Source organism: Sceloporus undulatus, chromosome 6 (assembly GCF_019175285.1).
Source record: "Sceloporus undulatus isolate JIND9_A2432 ecotype Alabama chromosome 6, SceUnd_v1.1, whole genome shotgun sequence".
NCBI classification, from domain to species: Eukaryota; Metazoa; Chordata; class Lepidosauria; order Squamata; family Phrynosomatidae; genus Sceloporus; species Sceloporus undulatus.
Window position 1 is genome coordinate 66,355,314 of NC_056527.1, and position 19,143 is coordinate 66,374,456.

A 19,143-nucleotide genomic window follows, 5' to 3' on the forward strand; every position below is an offset into this window, starting at 1 on the left:
AGATTCCATCAAGTACAAGTATGATTCATAAAAAAGAAGAATAAGAACCATGCCTTATTAATTGGGCTTCATTCACTTATGTAGTAGACTATCAGAACTTTTTTAATAGTGGGGATGATATCATCTGTCATCCCCTCAGGTTCCCCTGAACCCTCTGAGTTTAGGTGCAGACTTCATAGTATCTGGAGAGATGAAGAACATTTGGGCATAGCTTGGTCTTGAAAGGGCACCTAAGACCCATGATCTTTATAAAATAGCAACTTCCACTGGAGATTTACACTGCTAGAACACATTTACATGTGTTTTTGAACTCTCTTTGGGCTATGGCAATTGCTTTAATAAGTGCCTGCACTTCAAAACATACTACTACAATAGTTTCACTAATGCAGCCAGTCCAGGTAATTTGAGGGAAATGTCTGGAGCTAGGAGTTCCTTCCAATACCTCCTATTTGTGAAATTTAAATATCACCTTTTTAAAAATTGTGGGGTTAATGAGGGTGGTGAGAGACAGAAGAAAAAACTGTTCCCAACTTCATAAGAATGATTGCATGGCTAGGAAGAATTACTCTGTATAAACCTAAATTGTGATGAAGTGGGCAGTGTTTGTGTAGCTGCAAGAATTTGTTTAGAGTAGAATGACTAAAATACAAAACTATGTTGTAATGCATCTATCTTGACATTTTATTACAAAGCATGTTGTAGTAGCTTTGTGGCTTTCTCATTCAGATAACCAGCAGTGTTAGAGGAAAAACTTCCCTGGAAACATTTTTCACTTCCATTTACTTTCCATTACAGTGAGCTGGTATACAAGAGCCTTGCAAAAGTAAGACTCAAGTAGGCCCTCGGGGTGTGCCTCAGAATTGATCTTCTACAGCTTGCCCAGTATTCTGTGGCTGGACTGTCCCGATAAACCAGTCAATACAGAATGGATTTCCAGAGAACAGAAAGTTTGAAAGTTATTGTTCTAATGCATACCCCACAGTAAATATAACCTCCTCCACAGTAATCCTTTGAAAACAGATTGGATTTCTCAAATGTATCTATATAAAGACTCCCCCCCCCCAAATTATGCTGGCATTTGGGGGAATTTATTGAAGATTATTCTACGTAATTGAGAATAAACAGTAGCAGTCTCTTGGCTCACTGCTTCAGTTCCTTGGCATCATTTGCCAGCAGGGGATTTTCTGCCATCTAATTAAATAGAAAGCTTATGTATATCACCCTCTGAATAGACGGACTACTTTTTTCTGTTCTGCTGTTGCATCAGGGGGTCATAAAAACCAGGGTATATTGGAATGGAAAGTTTGCTCAATCAGCCCGCTGTGAAGTGAATAAAAAGGTTTATAGAGTCTTATAAAAAGACGGGGGGAAAGTAGAGCTGTGTTAATATAGTTGTGAAGTCTAATATAATAATTTGTTTGTAAAGGGCATGTGTAAAGGCAAAATAACAAATCAGCTCCTTTTGGTTTTTTAAAAAGTTAAGTTTGCTGTATTTACCTACTTGCATTTGCTCTCCCTCTCACACATGCACCTTCTCCCTTTCGCCTCATAAACTTTTGATTGTTGCAGAAATGAGTAACACTGGACAAAAAATATTCCACTCTTCGTCAAGCATAAATTTGTTAAATTTTCACACCTTTTCTCTTAATTCTACTTGATTCCATTTCACTTCTATTCTTTTTCTGTTTGTCTTTGCCTAGCCTTTAAAAAGCCATCTCCAGTTTATTCAAATAATTAAACTGAACAAGAACATGAAAATACATAATAATTCCTATATAGTTTACTTACTTCATTTATATAACTGGTACTCTGCTTCTTTACCTAGAACCAGGACTACAGAAAGCCCTGGGTTACCTAGGTCATAAATTTACAACAGCATACAGTCTAAAAAACATCTAAAGTTTTAAAGGCTCCTCCCTCCATAACTGTCATCCTTTGGCCTGGGAGGGAGAGAATAGGTTGGCCCAGCTCCACCAGGGCTAGCCTGAAGAAGAAGAGCCCTCCCTCTAGTCCATCTGCCTTGGTCCAGGCATCAGAGGGAGAGAAGAACCACTGGACTTCATCCCCTTCCCCACCACCATTCCCTTCTCCTTTTGTGTCGTGTCTTTTAGATTGTAAGCCTGCGGGCAGGGAACCGTCTTATTAAAAATAATAATTGTAAGCCGCTCTGAGAGCCATTAGGGCTGAAAGGCGGGGTAATAATAATAATAATAATAATAATAATAATGTAAAATGTCAATCTAGTAATCATTAAGCACCATAAGTATAACCCTATCATACACTCCAGCTGCCCCAATATGGCAGGGACAGACCTAATTAATCCTCTGTCATCCCACTTTTAAGCTGGTTTTAAAATGTCCCAGTTTCTCTCTGCTCCCACTTTCCCCCTTTATTCTCGTTTTACTTCAATTCTTGCAAACTGAGAGCATACCTACATTGACAGGAAAATCCAACTTACCTTTGGGTTACGTTGATCTTCAGTGACCACAGCTTCTGTACACATCCTGAGGCAGGTTTGAGAGAACCATCTACACGGAGTTCTTCCTTTCGAACTCACCTTGGTCTAATAAATGCAGTATGCAGGGTCATACAGCTGTGGCAACTCCAGAGTTTTTCCCTCTCTTCCCATGCATGCAAATGTATGTATTCTGAACTCTTTCCCCCTAGCCCTGCAATGATGTCACCATAGAGCACAGTCCACATGCACACACAAATATCGAGATTTTTCACTCAAATCCAGAATAAATCTCCCCCCCCCCCCTATTTTCACTGGATTAAAGCCCTGAGGCAGTGAAAAGAACTGGATTTGTCCCCAATCATCCCTTATGTCATTTGCTCAGCTCATTGTGAAAAGTAGATGAGAACAGTTTCTTATCATTCCTTTTCATGACCCGTTGGTTACCACGTCCCACAGCAGTCTTGGAGCAATTGGTGCAGGAGTGGCCTCTGGCTGCTCCTCTGCCCTGTCTTCTTGAGCCCAGAGTTAACATTCTAGAATGTGAGTGGCTTTACCATATCCTCCTTCTTTCTTTTGCTACTGACATACCCCAAAAAAGCCTTTTTTGTTGTTCTCAACCTCTCTAGCAAGCCTGAGCTCATTCTGTGCTTTTGCTTTTCTGACTTTAACCCTACATGTCCTAGCTATTTGTTTGAAACATTGGTTTCTCTCACTGCTCCCTTTCTATCAGGAAAGACCTTTCTGTTTACCCAGGCCTTTGACTCGTAACTATCTGTTGCAGGTCTGTAATTGCAGTAGACTGTATGTGTTACATTGTTAAAACATTTAAACTTCCTTTTAAAACTATTTTAACTTAATATTTTTAAGATGCTTGTTATTTTTTAAACTTTTGTAATAATCCATTTTTTAAAATATTGTTGTTTTTACTAATATTTTTAGACACCTTGTGCCCCATATTGGGAGTAAGGTGGGATACATACACTCATCCCTCCACATTTGTGGGGATTAGGGGCTTGGGACTCCCGTAAATGTGGAAAAACTGCAAATAAAAACACTATTATTTTTTACCTAAGAGAACACTTTTCTAGGAATCTCTAGGTCCTCCAGTGCAACTCTGTAGTAAATATCTGCTAGACATTGACCATAGAATTGCGCTGGAGGAGCTACAAATGCCTACTGGAGTGTTCTCTGTGGGAATCTCTAGGTCCTTTAGTGCCACTTTTGGTTAAAGTTGACCATAGAGTTGCACTGGAGGACCTAGATATTCCTAGAAAGAACATATTAATAAAATATGTGAATAAACAAATCCCCAAAAGTCAAAGCAACAAATGTGGAGAGACGAATGTGTATTAAAGCTTAGAAGCTAAGTAAACAATATACAGTTGATCCTTTCCATCCACTCAGTCCTGCCCTCCCACTGGTGGTTGGGAAAAATGTGGATAGTCATACCCCATATTATTCAATGGATAGCAAAGTTTGTATGCTTGCATCAGCACATCCATGTGCACATACCTGCCCTGAATAATATGGGATATGTCAATCCGTGGACAGTGAAATCCACATATAGCTAATCCACTCATGTGCCAGGCCCACTATAGGATTAAAACAATTATCTTCTAGCCAATCCATGCTTCCCACCTCCATTTAACAGTTTCATTATCCTTTTGTTCATTTTATGCTTCTAATGAATGTTATCTTGTGAGTGCCTTTGAGACAGAAAAGCATTTAATTCCATGTACAAAATAGGTAAATAAAATAGAATATTAACTTGAATGCTGAAACTGACATTTCCAATGCTTAGGAGAAAGAACTCTGCTTATTTTATCTGACAAATATATTCTTCTCCCTCTCCCTTTTCAAACTCAAGGTACCAAAATATTCAGCGGACTATTGCAACAGAAAGGACAGAAGAGGACACTGTTGTCAGCAATAGGGTGGAGAGGATCCCTCCTGGAGGAGGCAGTGATTCTGAGGCGGATCCTTCACCACCAAATTCAGGTAAAACATTTCAGATGGCTCGGTACTATGCCAAATGTCATTCTTTTACAGTAAAAAAGCTAAGTGGACAAGGGATGATTTGGTAGGAGAAAACTTGTAACAGCACCAAATGCTCTCTACAAGTATAACCTTATTTTCATTGAGACAGTGTAGCTGGTCTGGGAAGTTACCTGTTCAAACTTGTACAATTTGAGACCGGGTGAAGGGGTGTCCTAGGCATTAATATTCCTGCATATAAAACAATTCTTGCACTGAAAATTATGTGTCAGAGTCTATATACTGTGTAGTTTCCTCTCTACAGGGAAATGGTTTGTCTGAAATTTTGTCATGTGAGCCTTGTCTCCAGTCAAAAGAATTAGAATCCATGGTCTCCATGAAAAGAGCCAGCTGACACCACATGGCTGTGTTACAGTTTTCTACATGTGAAGAGCATTGATTATAGTGGTGGCATAGTGGTTTGAGCATTGGACTAGGACTCTGGAGACCAGGGTTCAAATTTCAGCTCAGCCATGTAAAACCACTGGGTGACCTTGGCCAAGTCACACTCTCTTGGCCTCAGAGATTAGTAATTGCAAACCCCTTCTGAAGAAACTTGCCAAGAAAACCCTGTGATAGGTTCACCGTAGGGTCACCATAAGTCAAAACAGTTTGAAGGCACACCACAACAATCCACAGATTCCACCATCCATGACTTGAAAAAAAAATTAAGTTCTAAAAACAAACCTCGATTTTACCATTTTTACAATGGGATACCATTTTACTACACCATTGTATATAATGGGACTTGAGCATTCGTGGAGTTTGGTATCCAGGGAGGGGTCATGGAACCGAAGCATCTGAAGAAGTGGGCTGAACTCCACAAAAGATTATGGTGCAATAAAAATTAATTCATCTTAAAGTGCCATAAAACTCCTTTCTTCTTTTTTTATTTCTCCTTTTTTATTTTTCTGTTTTTATATGGAACAGCATACACAAGTACTTTCCCCAACCTAAGTGCCTGAAGTGATACAGCACAAAAAGGACTCTACTTCATAATTTTTCTTGATTCTCAAATTGTAGAAAATGCGTTGTTTTAAATTACGGTATTTTTTAAATTTTCATTTAATCATTGAATGGTTGTTAAAATAGTGTTTTATACAGAACAACAGTGCTTATCAAAGACAGAAGGATCTACCTGGTTTTATCTCAGATATTTATTTTACAAAGCCAAGATTAGTATGAAAGAAAAGTTTGTGCCAAAGATGAGGGCCTTGTCTGCAAAGGGCCTGTTCCCCGCCCCTGCCCCCCTTATTTTCCTGTTTGGACAATGCACATCCCAAACCTCAGTTCTAGTGTAAGTAATCCAGATGACATCTAGCACATTCTGCATCAGAACTAGCATATAACAACATTTCAACACATTTTTAAAAAATTTACTTGTTCCTGTGGATCATCTGAGCACGTCTGGAGGCTTGCATTCCTGTGCCGCGATGGGAGTCTGTATGGGCATTCTACTGAGCCACAAAGTGCATCCTCTGACGCAGCTTGTTGCTTGTTCTTGTTGCTTGTTCTGACAGTCACCGGGTGTCTCATTCTGACCTCAGAAGCAAGTGACCCATGGTGGCGCCAAGTGGCTCAGTGGGACACCCATGGAGATAGCAGCCATGGTGTGGGATGGAGGCCGAGGTAACAGGGAAGGTCAGCTCAGCTGTCTCCAGAATATCTTGGCCAGTGCAGGCAAGACCGAAGAAATCTTTTAGTAACCATTAGGAAATTGGGGGTGGGGGGGATTCATTCAGCTGGCTAGGAGTAGAAGAACAGGAGAGGAACAACACAGATTATAATGCAAGTGTTCCCTTGCTTTATTTTACATAAAGATCATTTTATTTTCAGAAATTAGAAGAGATATACCAGTTTCACCTGTGAATTCACAGAAAATCACTTTGTTGCTGCAGTCTCCAGCTGTAAAATTCATCACCAATCCAGAATTCTTCACGGTGCTGCATGCAAACTATGTAAGTGTTTGAGCCTTGGTCTCCAACTGATTGATGACCTACTTTGGCAGTGAATTAGGCTTAATTAAAATCTTTAGCATGGTATTCGCTTGCTGTATGTTTATTTGCTTGTCTTAAGAAGAATTTGGTCATTTTCTCTTGTATTGACCAAGCCATCCCTTCCCCCTTACTTACTCCACATGTCTAGAGATGCGAAGGCAAAGGAAAGAAAGTACCTTCCCCATTTTTTGCCAAGCCTCGATGTCTCTAGGCATTTCTCTTTACTGCTGACCCTATGTGGAAATCCCAACAATTTATTCAAGTGGATCACCACCCAGAAGAAACTTGGCTTCCTATCTTATGTCAGAAACCCCCTTCATTCGTTTATTCATTCGGGGTTCTGTCATGATGAGTTAAAGAGTATAGATTAAGTCATTTAAGTTAGTAATTAGTTACATGCACATTGATGATATGTACATACAACCATTACCTTGAGGTATGATGTGTTGGAAGGTTTGAAGGCGGCATCTTAGGAGTGGCAGACTGTTTAAAGCTGCTGATCCTATCTAGTAGTGAACATACACACACACACACATATATATATATCATATATAAATGTAAATCATAGGGTGTATTAGCAATATATGTATGTATTAAATAAAGGTATGTATCTATAGGACTCAATTAGAAAAGCATTATGGGAAATGCCCATCTGCGGCCATGATCTGTAATCGGATGAGTCACGTAAGCAGAACACAGGTTAGCAGGGCAAAGAATCCTTCACGCCCTGAGACAGATTTATGACTGGGAGAGGTTCCACAGATACAAGTCATCAATTAAGGCATCAATAGCTTCCCCAGGGCAGAGAATGTCTGCAGACCAAATGATGCCTGCATTTGGGGTTGCTTTGATATAGGGCTTCAACATCCGCTGTGGGGGGGGGGGGGAAACCAAAACGAAAAAAGGGTGAGGGGCCAGTTCTCGGTTTAAATTAAGGATCCCCCTTTGTGTGCCTCAGATTCTGCAAAGACGTGGTCCCGGGTGCTTCTACCTTATCTTTTACAATAAACTTTCTGTTTTACATGAAGTTGTTGTGGATTTTTGGTCAGAGCAATCCCAAGTCTCACATCTTACAGCTGCTACTGCATGGTGGTTCCTTCTTGGCCAAGGAATATTGAGTGGTTTGTAAACTGATAAATTAAAACTCTGTGTCCAGATACAACCGAACTGAGCTGTGTAGTTGTGTACTCAGTCATTGATTCACAGTGGAGTCACACTTGTGTCACAGGGAATCACAACTCTTATTTGTTGTCAAGTAGACAAAGTGGCACTGCCAAAATTTCTCAAAACTTTTCGCTCCTTTTCAGTGTGTGCTACCGCTGCCACCAATTATGTCAAAGTGATGCTCACCCACCCAACTATTTTTCTAAGATGACAGCACAATGAGTCTTTTTGATCCCACCACTGCCACCAATTATATGAAGGTGATGGCCACTATCCCACCAATTCTTCACTGCGAAACTCAAACCCGGGACTCTCTTAGGTCTCTCCTGCGCTATAACTTTCTTTAGATGCCAGCCTACTGGGTTTCAATTTTTTCCCCATCTTGACACCAATTATTCTTTGACAGCTACACACCTACTATCTAATGTGTCCCAAACCTAAAAGACTTTTCTCAATGTTGGTAGCATTTTAAAGTGTTTCTGAAATCACTTCAGACAGTTGCTTGTAGAAACAAATTAATAAATTTATTTACAAGTCAGACTGAATACAATACTGTATCTCTTTAAGTGGATGGTGTTCACAATGGATATGGTGTGTATAAATACAGTGGAACCTCGCCATACGCGGGGGATCCGTTCCGGATCCCGCCGCATATGGTGATTTCCGCCTATGCTCGAGCCCCATTGTAAACAATGGGGCTCGTGCGCGGCGGTGCAGGCGCACGCAGGGCACAACGGGCATGCGCCGCCCCTTCTGCCCTGCACGCACGCCGCGGCTTGAGCACGTATTCTCAAGGCCGCGTATGGTGCACGTGCGTATGGCGAGGTTCCACTGTACTTTATTAGTTACACAGTTTAACAGTTTATTTAGCTTGTTTTTGTTTCTTTATAGCTTTACATATATATTTCCTTACAGACTTAAGTTCTCACACAACCTTTATTAAACTTTTGTATTTTATAACCCTTCTAGTTACCTGTGAGTTCACTAGTCACCATACACTATGTCTCCCAGAGGATACTACAACACTTTAATTAAGGACATTCTTCATACCTTCCTTGGGTACCTAAAACCCTTTCTAACTGTCCTTCATAGCAGCCTAGCCTAGCCTCAATGGAGCTTCACCCCTCAGGGCACATCAACAATTTTCAAACCTGCTGCTCCCTCTTATATACTCATGCTTACTCCTGGGAACAGCCCCTACCTTTTCCTGGCTTTGCTCCCATTGGCTAGGTCCAAGGTTCTAATCTGTTTTTGGCAGAGAAGGCTAAAGACTTTGTAAATTATGTAAGATTTACATAATCTGATTATGTAAATCTTATTTTCTACTGTTCTGATAGATCAGTAATTTAGCTTTATAATTAGCTAAACAGAATAGACAGACACTTCTGAAAACTCATTTCATACTTTCTTAGAGCAGAATGTTGAAATGCCTAATAGAGGTATACTTTCTTCTCCTTGAGGTCTAATATTAGTACAATCAGGGGTATTCGGATAAAATTCAGAAAAAAATATATCTAAGCTTTATCAGAATATAACTTGCTTAGCCCTTTGTGGCTTTTAACTTGAATTAGTAGATCTTGCATCAAAGGGAGTGTCAAATTAATCTGAACAGAGTAACACCTTTTCTTTTACAATAACGAATCTGTATTCTGCCAAAGGAATTAGAATGACCTGCTGAAACATCTGTTAAGGCAGTCATACAAATTCCACTTGTGTAAAAATAATATGCCACATAAATTTGGCTTAATGTGGTTATACTATTTTAACCACAAGCTCCAATTAAAATGTAGAACCATTAATTATGGCCATGAAATTTGAGTTGGAAAATATTATCCAGCAGCTGGAGCTGGAATGGAAAACAGATACTTATTTCCTTGAAAGCTTTAAAAAAATAAACCTGTGAAATTCTTGGTCTTTTTAAAACTCACAGAGGGCTACTAAAATGGCCAGCTTAGCTAGTCGTTGAACAACAGAACTTATATTAATAACAAACACATTTCCATAACTTCAAGTTTCTACAGACCCAAACTAAAGAGCAAGCATCCATACTCAGAAGACCTTTACCATCTATTTCTAGAATATAGGATGAACTTATTGTGATTATAATTGCTCTATTACTTGCAAGTGTCTTGTATACATGTCTTGGGTTTTGCAGCAATGCGGGGCCAGATGGGCCACTGTCAGGATAGGTGAAGTCTCACAAGACTCAAGAGTCTTCAAACAAGATTTTCCAGCCATATATAAGCCTGGCCATGTTGTAGCTGGCCATTGTTGGCTGGACTTCAGTGTGACCCACCCACCTGCCCTTGGCTGCCTCTCACTACCTCTGGCATCCCCAGGCTTCGGCTGGTTACCTCCAGGGCCCAGGAAGAATAATGCTATTATTGGAGCATGGGTTTTTTGCCTTCCCTGGGGATGTTTTTCCCCATGCTGTATGTGGCTTTATTGCTATATTTCTATGAGTACTCTTTTTGACATTATTGATTATGTATTTGATGTTGCTTTGTGTGTGGTTAATGATCTCTGAGCTTGCTTATATTGTTATGATTGCTTTCCCTAGTCATGGTAATTTCTGCATGCCTATCAGTTTCCTTACACTCTGTTTTTGGATGGCCTTGCTGCCTTGCCGCAGCTGGTGGAAGGGAGGAGCGGGCATTGGGTATCAGTTAAATTGGTAGGAGATGGATAGAGGGGGCAAAGTGAGAGTGTCTGCATTTGGGACAAATGCAGGTGACCACACCCCCAGCCTAGATTTCAGACATAATGATTGTGTAATTCCTGCACTGTGGTTTAAATGGCCTAAATGGGTTTCCACCCTCCATGTATAGAATTACCTGGTACTGAACCATCGTCCCATGTCCCCTCCTCCTTGTTGTTGCATACACTGTATGACTATATGATTTATGATTGTGATATCTGCGTTAAAGTTGCGGCCAATTTTACAACCCAAATATGGTGTCTGGCCTCTGGTCTCAGTGTGTAACATACATAGCCCAACTAGAAGAGAGACACTGTCCAAACAGAAGGCTGCTTAGTTGAGTGCTCTCATTGTTCAATCCAGTGTTACTGAGAATTTTCTTGATAGTCACACATAAGTATTCTGTTCATGGGCTTACAAAGCAGTTTGCTCTGATGCAACATTAAAGAACTTCTCCACATGCATAAATGCCGCTGGTTTGAGCATCTGGTCTGTAGAAATCTAGCTGTGCTTGTGCAAAATCTCAGATAACATTCTAAACCAGACAGGGACTAAGAGAAACAGCACTTGGCTCAAACAGCCAGAGATTACAAGCTGAACATATTTGGAATATCAAACCAAATAGTTATGCACTTCAGAAACACCGCTGTTGTAAGGGAGCAACATATTAATTACTGTAGTTCTTTGGTATTTGTTTGTACTGTGACAGGAATGTGCTTACTCTTGTACATTTACCAGAGCATGTGGTTGGAGTAAAACAGTTTTAAGTTCAACCTCTGGTCTGTTGATAGATATTTTAGCTTTGAAATAGCTGTATGTGTATACCTAGGAAAATAAAATAAAATTCAAAGAACTAACTTTTATGAACAGCAGGGGTCTTTGAAAACTGCGAAAGAACACAATAGTCATGATCCCTAAGGAAGACACATCATTGTAGAAAATCATATCAAAAGGATGTACCTTATTTTCTGTAGCTAAGGCCTTTAACATTGTAGCTCATATGTGGCATTTAACACACCATATAATGCTCATATGGTACACACGATGTTCTTCTTCGTGGTCTCTGCGAATCATACAAATGGGTTTCACTGCGCCTGCGCAGTGCTGCTCGGAACCTACTGGAATCACTGGGCAGAGTTTACTCTGCAACATATTGAAACTTTTTGGCGGTAACTCCGCCCACCCGTTATAAGGCCCCTGCCTTCCCGCTCTTTCCCCAGTTCCTTTTTTCCGCCGCGCTAGCTGCTTCAGAGGAACTTTCGCTTGCTTTGCTTGCTTGGAATCACTTTCGTTTTTGACCATTCTTTGTCTCCCGCCCCTGGTAACTCCAGACCTTCGTTTTGGACTCTCCCATCGGCTTTGGCGACTTCGGAAATGCCTGCGGCTTTCTTGAAGTGCGACATTTCCAAGGGCAAGGTGCCCGTCCAGGATCCGCATTCCTCCTGCTTGCTGTGCCTTGGCTCTAATCACGACTCCAAGGCTTGCCTGCTCAGCAGATCCCTCTCCTCTCAGGCTCGCAAGAACCGTGAGTCCCGGCTCGCTTCAGCGATCGCCCTGAATAAAGTGCAGGAGGGAGGTTCGCGGTCCTCTTCTGTCCGCCTTTGGCCTTCATCTTTTCGGGCAAGTGTCTCCAGCGTGGGATCGGGGAGAGTCGCCATCCCCAGCGTGGTGTGTGTCCCGGCCGGGACCCTTTCCACCACCTCCGATGTGGCCCGTGGCTCCAAACCGCCCAGTGCCACCGACGATGTGGCCCGTGGCTCCAAACCGCCCAGTGCCACCGACGATGTGACCCATGGCTCCAAACCGCCCAGTGTCACCGGCGATGTGGCCCGTGGCTCCAAACCGCCCAGGGCCACCGACGATATGGCCCGTGGCTCTAAATCGCCCAGTGCCACCGACGATTTGGCCCGTGGCTCAAAACCGCCCAGTGCCACTGGCAAACCCTCCAAGCGCCCCCTTAAGTCATCGGGGACTGAGGGTACCGAGCGGGCCCCCAAACCGAAGAAGGGATCGGAGGGCTCCCGTTCGAACGAGGCTACCGAGCCGGAGGTCCTTTTCGCCTCGCCTTGGTCCTCCAGGGCAGCCAAGGATCGTACCATGCGATACCTAAGGGGCGCACCGAGCCGGTGCAAGGGTCGAAGTCCCGAGGCCTTCGTCGGCGTACTGCGGCGGCTGTCCTCCTGGACCTCCCGGAGCCTACGACCATACACCCTGAACACGCCCGATCTCGTCTGATCTCGGGAGCTAAGCAGGGTCCGGCCTGGTTACTACCTGGATGGGAGACCGCAACCATTCTCCCCAACGAAGGAGCCTCCCAGGCCTGGGGAAAAGAGGCACCACGGTGAGGCGGATTGGTACCCTGCCCCTAAAAAGGCCAAGCCCTCCAGGGATCGGCCCACCACCGACCCACCGAGGGCAAAGGAAGAAGCGCTCCTCCTCCAAACAGGCTCGCGCTTCCACTTCATCGGCCCCCCGTGACCTGGAGCCGACACCAGTAGACCAGGGGACCCCGGTATCGGACACACCTTTACCGGACACACCTCTGCCTCCTCCGACCATGGATTTCATCCACGGGACGGATGACACCGCGCCTCCTCGCTCCCCGGAGCATCGGTCGCCCTCCCACCGGCATCCGACGATGAGGAGGACTTGACCCGCGGACGAGACGTCCCAGACCTCTTCTATGAGTCCAGATCTGTCCCGACCGTGTCGGTTGACGAGAGGTCGCCGTCTCCACCCCGTAGACGCGAGAGGTCGCTGTCTCCACCCCGCAGATGCTACCGGTCCTCAGTCGACTTGCCCCAGCCCGCCCGGGATCCCAGGTCAGAGTGACGGATCCTCTCTCCTCTGACCTGGACTCCAAAACGAGCCGCTGCCACCTTCGGAGACACCCTCGGACGAGGATGTCCTCTCGGGCTCGGCCTCCCCTCAGAGGACAGAGCCGTCTTCTCCGTCGGACGACGGCAGGTCCTTCACTGAATATGTGGTCAAAATGGCGAGGGCCCTCGACATCGAGCTTGCATCCGCCCTCCGGCCGCCCTGTCTGCGTCCTCCCGCAAAATGGAGTCGTTTTGCACAGTCGCTCCGGCGAGTGGGCCGAACACCTTAGGCCGAACTCTGCCATCGTAGAGGGAGCCCAACTCAGCTTCATCCCGAAGCAGGCCACCTCCCCTGTCGACCGGGAGGCTAAAAATGTCGACGGACTGGCCAAGAAGGCCTATTCGGCATCGGCCCTTGGGGTTGAAGCCGCCAACTACACTACTTGCATGAGGGCTTACATCTAGACCCTCATGGACCGGATCTCCCCCCCTCGTTCCGGACCTGGTGGAGATCAGGGACGAGGCTCACTCCATCGGAAGCTGGTTGTCACCACTTCCAAGAACATGGCGGACTGCCCCGACCTCAACCCGACGGTCGGAGCTGCCATCGGGGACCTGCCGCTCAACGGAGCTGGCCTTTTCCACGCCGAGACCGACGACCACCTGAACTGCAAGTTCAGGATGAAGCGACCGTCGACCTGAAGGATGCCTACTCCCTCGTCGGGATCCGGGAGTCCCACCGGAGATTCCTCGCCTTCGCTGTTGGCTCGACTCGCACCACTACAATGTGCTTCCTTTCGGCTTGGCCACGGCTCCACGAGTCTTCACGAAGTGCGTGGCACCAGTGGTGGCATACCTTCATCAGAAGGGCTTCATGGTCTTTCCCTACCTGGACGACTGGCTGTTTGCAGCCGAGTCCCAAGACGAGCTGCAGGAGGCAGTCGCATTCGCCCTGCGCCTCCTGGACTCCCTCAGGCTGGTCGACAACAGTAAAAAGCCCCATTTCTCGCCGACCAGGCAGGTCGAGTTCATCGGGGCCATCCTTGACTCTGGGAACTGTCTAGCCTTGCTTCCTCCGGACCGGTTTCAGGCCCTGACAATATCTCTCAGGCCGTGCATCTCACACAGAAGGGTGAGAGCCAGAGGCGTCCAAGTTGCCCTGGGCCACATGGCATCGACGACATTCGTCACCCCCTGGGCAAGACTTCGTCCTCTCCAATCCTGGTCCCTCTCCGTCTTCTCTCCGTTGGAGGACCCGCCTTCAAAGTGGCTCATGGTTCCGAGACCGGTAGCCGCTTCTCCCATATGGTGGCTTAACAGCTCCAATGCTTGCACCAGGATGCCCTTTCATCAGTCCCAGGCACAACTGGCCCTGACAACCGACGCATCCCTGGAGGGATGGGGCGCTCACCTGCTCGACCTCGTCGTCTAGGCAGGTGGTCCTCACGAAACAAGCTCCTCCACATTAACGTGTTGGAGATGCTCGCAGTTGAGAAAGCTTAAGGGCGTTCAAGTTCGCTGTCTCAGGGACAGTGGTCCTCCTCAGTACGGACAACACCACCGTGATGTACTACATCAACGAACATGGTGGTACCAGGTCCAGGACCCTGCTCAACCTCACGTTCCGCATCTGGGACTGGTGCACCCAGAGACGCGTCCTCCTCCAGGCGATTCACCTCCCGGGGAGGACAACGAGCTGGCAGACCGCCTCAGCAGGTCTCCATCGGTGGGCCACGAGCGGAGGCTCCATCCCGGGACGGTCAGCGACCTCTTCGATCGGTGGGGAATCCCCCGGATCGACCTCTCGCGACCACCTAGAACAGCTACTGTCCCCAGTTCTGCTCCAGGAAGCGAATGGACAGATCCCTCAGAGACGCATTCGCTTTCCTCTGGACGGGGGAGCTCCTCTACGCTTCCCTCCGTTCCCTCTCATCATTAGGGTGGTGTCCAATATGACAACGGATCGCTCGTACGCGATCCTGATCACCCCGTGGTGACCGAGACAGCTGTGGTTTGCATCCCTTCTCCACCTCTCCAGGAGATGCTTCCTCCGTCTCTACCCGCGTCCATACCTGTTGTCAATCCAGGACGGATGCTTCCTCCGTCTCTACCCGCGTCCATACCTGTTGTCAATCCAGGACGGACGAGTTCCCCACCCGGACATCGAGAGCCTGCCGCTGGTGGCCTGGAGGATTCGGCCCCGACTGCCTTGCCGGAGTCGGTGAGGACGGTGATCTGGCTGCTAGGATGCCTTCCATCCAGCGGTCCTATGCCCTGAAATGGAGGAGATTTGTCTCTTCCTCGACCAAAAGGGCTTGTCTCCGGCACAAGTGTCCACTCCAGTGGTGCTGGAGTCTTGTGATGACACTCTTTGATGGAGGGTTTTTCCTCACGTCCATCATATGCTACCCCTTTTGCCATTTGTGCCAAATACCAGTTCGGGGAGAGGTTTTTCTTTATTCAAAGACCCCTTGGTGAAGGGGTTCCTGAAGGGTTGTGCCAACCTGTACCCTCCTGTGTAAGTACCAACACCGGCTTGTAGTTTGCAGCCGGGACTGTCGGCTCCCCTATCCAAGCCCTTTCAACCGATGGCCACAGCGGACTTGAGTCTATTGACTTCCAATACCACTTTCTTTGTGGCCATCACCTCTGCCCGCCGTGCGGGCAAACTCTGTGCCTTACGGAGAGACCAGCCATCCTGTTGTCCCACAGGGGCAAGGTGGTCCTCCGTCCGGACATTACCTTCCTGCCTAAGGTAGTGTCTGCTTTCCACATGTGCCAGGACATTGTGTTGCCCACTCTCGCATCCACGATGTCGGATGAAAAGCGACGCCTTCACTCTCTTGATGTCATGAGAGCGCTGGCCTCTTACCTGGACAAAACTGCTGCCTCTTATCGTTCCGAGAGACCTTTCCAATCTACTCGGAACCAAGGAAGGCGTTGCCTGTGTCTGCTCAGAGATTGTCCAAATGGGTGGCTGGTACCATCCACCTCTGCTATGAGCTGTTGGGTAAACCTCTCCCTGGCAGGGTTCGTTCCCATTCGACAAGGACAATGTCAACGTCCTCCGCATTCCTCTCGGGGATTCCTTGGGGAATGTTTCTAAGGCTGCTGTCTGGTCTCAACCTCTGTCTTTACTACTATAGGTTGGACACCAGAGCCATCCGAGACACAGCTTTCGGGAGGGCTGTGTTGGTTTCAGGGTTGCATTTATTGCACTACTGAGGTTTTGTGTTCTACAGTTGTTACTGTTTACATTTGTTGAATGTTGGTTTGCACAAGTCCTATGGGATCGGTCTTGCATGACCTCTGTTCCCTTCTCGGGCTTAGCAAAGTTATTGCTATGTGATCTGTGCATGAACAAACAGACTGACTCCTATGGTCCAAGGGTTTTTATGGTAATGAATATACCTTTGGGTTACCATAGCTTTGGTTTCAGGACACTCCCTCCGCCGCATACCTAAGCTTGTCAGTCTAAACCCATTTGTATGATTCGCAGAGACCACGAAGAAGAAGGACAGGTTGCTTACCTGTAACGGTATTTCTTCGAGTGGTCATCTGCGAATACATACAAATCCCACCCGTCCGTCCCCTCAGTGTCCTGCTCACATTGGCTCTCTTTCCATCGCCTGCTTGGCGGAAAAATTGCGGAACTGGGGAAAGAGCGGGAAGGCAGGGGCCTTATAACGGGTGGGCGGAGTTACCGCCAAAAAGTTTCAATATGTTGCAGAGTAAACTCTGCCCAGTGATTCCAGTAGGTTCCGAGCAGCACTGCGCAGGCGCAGTGAAACCCATTTGTATGTATTCGCAGATGACCACTCGAAGAAATACCGTTACAGGTAAGCAACCTGTCCTTTTAAGACAGCTGCTCTCATTGCCCTGTCACTTGATATGCAGTTGTTAGAATGAACCCTGCTGCAACATGATGTTGTAGAGTCAAATCCAGTGAATATTCTGGCAACTGCAGATATGATAGCTTCAGTAGTGACCTCCTTTTGAGGTACTCTGGTTTCATCCTGAATTTGAGATTATGCTAGATGACCTCCAAGACCCCACCCAACAACGATTCTATGATAGCCAAAGTCAAACAGGTGAGGACCTGAAAAGCAGACTGGGCGAGAGGTCCCATAGCAAGACACACCTATTTTTTAAAACTATTTAATCACATTTCTGAATGTAATTGTACCATTATTGGTGTATCCCATTTACATTTTACTTTGTCCCTATAAGACTTATTCTGCCCTCCCTCCTCCATGTAGTGACTGTTTTGGGAGGCAAGGTTGGAATTACAAATTAAATGCAAGCTCACATGTAACATCACACCTGTTTGGGCCCTCAGCTAGATAGGAAATACACTTTGTATATAAACTACTGGGCAGTTCCTTGAAGTTCATTGCTCTGTTGAACTTTTTTGTTTACTTTGGGCCAGAGCAGATGGGCGAGAAAGAGCAGCCCAGGCCTGCTATGGCCACAAGCGGATCGGGTCCACAACAACCACATGGCCTCTTTTCAAAGCGGGCCATGGTCACAGGACCTAACCTGCGCCACCAGAAGCTGGGTTATTTCAGCTCCTTTTTGCTTGAGTCCAAAGGACCAGAACACAGGTTCGGGCTGCTTTGGAGGCATGCATTGTTACAATGGCCACACCTCCAAAGTGGCTGTAAGCCACTTCTTTTGACCCATGTATTCTGGGCCTGTCTTATACTATTTTCACTGAATTTGCAAGACCCAAGTAGAACAGTTGTTGACTCGGTGTAGCCATCCTGCAGAATTAAACAGTTTGACACCACTTTAACTGCCATGACTTATCCTAAAGAATCACGGAATTTGTACTTTGGTGAGGTATTCAGCCTGCTCTGTCAGAGAGCTCTGGTGCCTCACCAAACTACAATTTGCAAGATTCTGTAGGATAAAGTCATGGCAGTTAAACTGGTGTCAAACTACTTTAATTCTGCAGTGTGGTTATACTCTCAGGTTCTTGGAGCTCTCTTACTTGTTGGATGAGGTCAGCTTGACAGCAAAGAACAACAAATTTTAAACAGGCCATTTTTAATATGTGTATATAATTCAGACTTATTCCCCAAAAGGCAATTTTGTGGCATTTGCAGTTATGAAACCTTAATTTTTCCTCTTGTATTTTTGTATCCAGAGTGCCTATCGAGTTTTCACCAACAGCACCTGCTTGAAGCATATGATTCTGAAGATCCGCAGAGATGCTAGGAATTTTGAGCGGTATCAGCACAACAGGGATCTAGTAAATTTCATCAACATGTTTGCTGACACACGGCTGGAACTTCCTCGGGGCTGGGAGATCAAAACTGACCAGCAAGGCAAGGTACAAGTAAATCAAAATAATTCCTTTATCTGTTTTATTTTGTGACATTGGTTAAGGATTCTGTTGTGAGGATGAATTAAAACTCTTGACTTTAAGAGTTGATTTTCCAATGTCTGGAAACTCTTAATACAGCACAACTGGAACTCTTCATACAGCACAATAAATATGATATTATAGGTATCACTGAAACTTGGTGGGACAAGTCTCATGTCTGGAATGTAGTAATGGGAGGGGTATACCCTATTTCAGAGAAATACCGTAGACCTAGCAAGAAATGTGAGGGAGTAGCTTTATATGTTAAGGATGCTTATATCTGTGAAAAGAACCATGTCTTAAATCCAAGAAGCAGGGGTTGAGAGCATCTGGGTAAGAATTAAGGGGGAGAGAAACAAAAAGAATGTCATTGTGGGAGTCTACTACAGACCCCCAAGCCAGACTGAGGATATGGATGATGCCTTCCTGGAAGAGATGGGTACACATTCAAAAAGGAGAGAATTAGTGGTAATGGGAGATTTAAACTATCCTAATATATGTTGGAGGTCAACTTCAGCCAAAAACATCAGGTCCAACAAATTTCTTACCTGTCTTGCAGACAATTTCATTATCTAGATGGTCAAAGAGGCAACAAGGGGATCGGC

General features: G+C 45.5%; 1 protein-coding gene across 1 annotated transcript in view; it reads left to right on the plus strand.

The window, feature by feature from the left end:
• The window catches only part of HECW1 (HECT, C2 and WW domain containing E3 ubiquitin protein ligase 1), a 249,198-nt gene that overhangs the window by 181,562 nt on the left and 48,493 nt on the right, over nucleotides 1–19,143 (plus strand). The window contains exons 12-14 of the mRNA XM_042473588.1: nucleotides 4,326–4,456; nucleotides 6,329–6,450; nucleotides 18,320–18,505. Coding sequence (XP_042329522.1) covers nucleotides 4,326–4,456; nucleotides 6,329–6,450; nucleotides 18,320–18,505 — 439 coding nt within the window. The remainder of the gene's footprint in view (nucleotides 1–4,325; nucleotides 4,457–6,328; nucleotides 6,451–18,319; nucleotides 18,506–19,143) is intronic.